Below are 5,640 nucleotides of genomic sequence, written 5' to 3' on the forward strand. Positions count from 1 at the left end.
AAACTTTCATTATGCAACATTGATGTTGCACTCACATTTATAACAGTAATAAATGTCTCAGCCATAAAGACGTACAGCACAAAACTTACTGGAAGCAATATTCTCTTCGAACACACATCGTCGGCAGGAAGCCCTTTCTGCAAGATATATGAGTCACCACTTTTGATTTTACATGACTTAATTACCCATTTTTAACACATTTGGTAATAAATTCCTGTCTTTTGCATAATAAATGTTCCTTAATGCAATGACTCATCAGTGTTATCCTCGGGGTGCAGACTGCTTTCTGTTCATCTTGCCATTTAGGCAGTGGTATTATTTTTGCCTATATTGTTGTTGAATGATGAGTCGTCAGTCTCACATTCTCCGATACTGTAATCTCGAATTTTCTTGTTTTCATACTGGTCATCGTCATCATCATCATCATCTCTCAGTGGTACATCTGCCACGTACTGCACGATGTACTGCTTGGGGCGATCTTGTTTGAACTTCTCGTTCTCATAATGGCAAGAAGTGTTGTTGAATTCTGAGCCACCTGCTGAGCACTCTCCAGGGTATCTCATGGGACAATGCTTGTGTTTCTCATTCCAGCAGCGGACTGGGTTGTTGTAGAGCAGTACGTTATCCGGCATGCATTGCCTACTGTAGTTCATGTCATAATTCTTGATAAATTTCTCCTGTAAAAAGGTGAGAGGCATAGATTAACATAAATTTGTTAGAATTCAGTGAAGTCAAGGATCATGACATTTATTAATGGTATCACCGCGAAAAAAAAGTTTTTTCCCATGCCAAAATTGTATTAAGTAATTGAGGAACTGATTTGCTACCTCATCATAACTAAGTAGGTGTGTTTGTATCACTAATAAACTACTTTTCTATTTTTATATTATATACACTGTGTGTCACAAAAAAGTGAAGCACCCACAATTCTCTACATGGTCAGAAGTCAACATAACTTCATACACATACATACAATTGGTACCTTTGTAAATGAATAGTGTTGTAGTTTTCTGTGCCAAGTACACAGCCACCAGAGTGGATTAGTGTTTACATTTAATATTGTTACCAGACCTGGTAGGGTATTCAAGGGGCATGATCAATGTCAGATGTTAAGTGGCCACTGCAGAGAGCACGGAGATGCTGCGTACTCATCTGAGACAGCATTGTCAGCATCTGACAGAGCTCAAAAGGTTTCCACTGGCCCAGTGCTCGAATTGTGCAATATACAGATTTTTGTGGCGTTCGGATATGACAGTGGTCTGATATTGGCCTCCACGGGAACACGAGAGCATGCATACTCACCGTCAAGGTTCCAATCGACCACGTCTGTCTGGTACAACGGAGACTCAGTGTATTGTGTGCTGAGCACATTGTAACCCCTTCACATCTGTCTGCACCTACAGTCCATAACTAAGTAATGGACTTCTGGCAATATTCTGTGTCATTCTGCACCACTGGTCAAAGTCTAGCAGCAGCTGCATTACAGACTGGTTGGTTTGGAGAGAAACGGACTAAACCACAGGGTCATCAGTCCCTTTTTCCTCATTGAACTGTTCTCTGATTAAAGTCATTTCCCAAAAGAGTCTGGAAAAGTAAAAATGGTGGAAAACTAACTGGGTACCACACTGAAAGAGAAAATGGAAGAAGCAAGCTGAAAGGGGAAAATGTCCACTAAAAGGAAAAAACAGCAGTAGAAGGTATTAAAATAATACAGCAGATGTCCTGGGCTGACTGACTGTAAGAATAAAAAGGATCAGCTAGCCACACTAATATCTCCAGCCTAAAAAGATAAGGCCACAGGAACACTGATAGTGAAAAGACAATCACCAAGTCAAACAAACAGCAAAGAAAGAGCAAGGAAGTTTTAAAATGGGGGAAGGGTGAAGGCCTGGGAGAGGAGGACGGACACCCACCCTTAGATTGAGTGTAATCCCCCCCCCCCTCCCCCCGAAGAAAGTGTACACTAGATCAGTCATTGAGGCATTATCTCTTAACACTATAGGTAGTGTGGTGGGAAGATTATAAGTCCACCTCAGGGTGGCTAAAATTGTGCAGTACAACAAGATGTGGACCACTGTCAAGTGGGAACCACAGTGACACTGAAGTGTGTCCTCATGACAAGGGGTGACCATGAGTCAGCTAAGTATAGCCGATGTGGAATTGGCAAAGGACAACGGAGACCCTGCAAGTGGCTCACAGAATTCCTGTTCCACATGTAGGCTGCCATCAACGCCACAACACAAATGGTTGTGTTAGGAATGGTACCGTGACTGGTAAACATCAACTGCTGATGAATGGTGTCACATTGTGTTCAGGAGTTAATTGTGATACAGCACTACCCCAGATGACAGTCGTTGGTGAATAGGGGAGCAGCCTGGGGAGAAGTCCAATGTCTTGTAGCGGCACCATGGTGTTACAGCTGGCAGCATGGTGTGGTGAGTCATCGGTTATAACTTCAGGTCATAGTTGAAGATGATGTTTGGTTTGTGGAGTCCTCAACTGTGTGGTTATCATTGCCCATACAAATTCCCAACCTTTGCTCAGTCCAAACTCGCCGCTTTCATGAATGATGATGAAATGATGAGGACAACAAAAACACCCAGTCATCTCGAGGCAGGTGAACATCCCTGACCTCTGCCGGAAATCGAACCCGGGACCCCATGGTAGGGAAGTGCGAACGCAACCACGAGACCACGAGCTGCGGACAGGTCACAGGTGGCAGTGATTGATGGCAGAATTGTACATCATGGACATCATGTGTTCTCACGTGTTACCTCTCATGTGACAGTATCATGGAGCCATTTTTTAACAGCACGATGCTCATCCACACACAGCACATTCCTGTATGAACTGTCTGTGTGAAACTGAGGTTCTCCTCCGGCCAGCAAAATCTGCAGTTCTGGACCCGATTCAACACGTATGGGACCAGCCCAGATGTCAATTCTGTCCCAGTGTCAGTATAAAGAATATTAAGGCACAGTTGCAACAGTTATGCAACAGTTATGGGCTAGCTTGCCTAAGGAGATGATACAATGGCTTCATGACACCTTTTCAAACCAAATCAGTACAAGCAACCCAGGCCACAAGGGTTGCAGTAGACTCATACTGCCATGTTATTCACTAATTGGCTCAATTTTCAATTGTATACTCTCTCGACCTTTGAAGTTCCATTTTGTTTCCTCCTTTCTTTCAGAGTGCCACTTTTTTTCAGGCAGTGTATTTCAGTTTCAGGAGACACGAGTGGTATCACTAGCAGTTTTGATTTGTTAGCAACTCATCATCAGATGATATGTTTGAAAAGAAACAAAAGGGAATGGCAAAATACTAGGAAACTAAATTGCACATCAACTTAACTTCTATATACAACTATACGTATTTGAATACATTATTTAGTAACTTCAAACAATGGAGAGTCCAAGTTGCAAAATCAACAATATTATGAAAGGGGCAGATTGCTACTCATGATGTAGATGACACAGTGAATTGCTGACAGACACAATGGAAAGACTATTACACACTGAGCTTTCAGTCAAAGCCTTCTACAGAAAAGAACACACACACACACACACACACACACACACACACACACACACACACACACACACACACACACACACAAGCAAGCAAGCAAGCAAGCAAGCAAGCAAGCAAGCACACATACATGACCTCTATTTCCAGCTGCTTCAATCAGAAATAGTATTCATGTGTGAAGAATGCAGTCTATCCTTTTCATAATATTTTTGTTACTCAGTAACTTGTCTGCCTAGGAGACTCTCAATGTACAACTGATTGTGAGAGAAAGTAGAAAGTCTTCTTAATCAATAGCCAAGTAACTTTTTTTTTTTTTTACAGGTTTCATTTTGAGCAGGCATTAACTAATACACAAGTAATTTTTACTGGTTTAGCTTTGGATGGCCTTCTCTCTTAATCACTTTTATGTTGTGAATATTCTTAATCATTTGCGATTTGAGGGATACTAACTTTATACTATTACATAGTCAACTGTAGCTTGAGTGTCAGTGATCAGATGGGTTTACACTGTGAGTGCCTCTCTGTGTCTCCTCAGTTGACAGGTTACCATTTAACATTTTCAAGTACGTATGGTCCTGTACAGGCATTAAGTTAATTTTATTCCATTTCCTAGTATTTTACGACACACTTTTTTGTTTTTAAACACAGAACCTGGTGATGATCTGCTAATCAGTAAAACGAGTAATATTACCACTTGTGTGATCACATGGCGAAATATGCTGTTATAACAAATACATGACAGTCACTGTGTTTGTGTGTGGCAGTATGTCCTGACTGTGGAAGTATTTGCCACTTGATGCTAGTAGTGATATTGTCCAACTTTGAACAATGTCCTCATGCAGTGGCGAATTTTATTAAAATCAACCCATCCCTTGTCAGTCAGTCAGTCTGTCTTTACTACAGATATGTTCTTGGTAAGGGTAAGGGAATTATCAACAGCAGCAGAACTGGTGTAACAGGAGAAGGATCATTATGTATGGGATCTATACTCTGTGAACCACTGTGAAGTGCATGGCTTAGGGGACATTCCACCAGCAGTTAATATACTACATAGAAACAGGTTACTGTAGTTGTTTCACTCAACTGCCACATTTTTAACTCTTTTCAAATTTTAGTTTGATGAAAGAATCCCACTGAATGCTTTGGATCATCCAGTAAATCGAGATTCCTCAATAGGGCACAGACAAAAACTAAGTGCCATCTGCCAACAGCCATTGCCAGTGCAAAAATTTTGATAAAACTATGTATTTCATTCCAGATACAGTAACACAAATTAACACTTGGAAGAACTGTGTATAGCATACCAAGTTAAATGCAGATTGCTTGACAATCTTCCCATTATTTCTCAGCGTGACGATCAATTTCCTCTTCATTGGAGATTTCTCATATACAGCCATAGTGAAGTTCAGGTCAGTTGCAGCATGCTGCATACTCTTGCAACCAGTCATCCACCATTCGAGGGCACAGGCAACAACAGTCACTGAAAAAAAAAAATAAAAATTTCAAAAAGCTACACAGTATCGTTTCTTCTGGCGGATATGATGTAATATGTGTGATACGTTCAACTGAAAAATCATTTCTTCGAATTAATATGCTGATGCAGCTCATATTAAATTTTCATGGGAGTATCAAAAGCAGAAATGTGCCAACGATTCACTACATCATCTTACTCGTTGAATCACATTACAACAAGCTCCTGATTATCCAAGTTACTGCAATGATAAGTGAAAAGCATACATAATCCAGAACACACGTTCCCACCAGAAACTGCTATTTAACAAATTTACAAATCCTGGAACACAACGTACGTGAAAGCCCACTACATTACACACACCCAAAAGTACTATTTAAGTAAAAAATTACCCTTCCAAAAATTACTGTGTTTTGTCTCACTACCTTCCAATCCACTTTCAATAAATAAATGTGTAATTTTTTTTCTATCTGTTTTTCATTCACTTCCTTTCCAGATGGCAGTTCTCATGTTCTTAATTTGGTCCTACATACTCTAATAATTAATCAATGAATTTCACTGCCTGGATGTGCATGACAATGAACACACTTTGTGCAATATATCTACTTCAATTAGCTACTAAAATCTTAGTTCATAGG

General features: G+C 40.4%; 1 protein-coding gene across 1 annotated transcript; it reads right to left on the reverse strand.

Annotated features, from left to right (window-relative positions):
* Positions 1-278: 278 nt before the first annotated feature.
* LOC124716895 lies at positions 279-4,940 on the reverse strand. Its single transcript, XM_047243451.1, has 2 exons — positions 4,836-4,940; positions 279-677 (listed from the first exon to the last, which is right to left on the reverse strand). The coding sequence occupies exons 1-2, from the start codon at positions 4,926-4,928 to the stop codon at positions 303-305; spliced, it is 468 nt and encodes a 155-aa protein (XP_047099407.1). The 5' UTR covers positions 4,929-4,940; the 3' UTR covers positions 279-302.
* Positions 4,941-5,640: the final 700 nt, after the last annotated feature.

The sequence above is a fragment of the Schistocerca piceifrons genome, chromosome 9, assembly GCF_021461385.2.
Source record: "Schistocerca piceifrons isolate TAMUIC-IGC-003096 chromosome 9, iqSchPice1.1, whole genome shotgun sequence".
NCBI lineage: Eukaryota > Metazoa > Arthropoda > Insecta > Orthoptera > Acrididae > Schistocerca > Schistocerca piceifrons.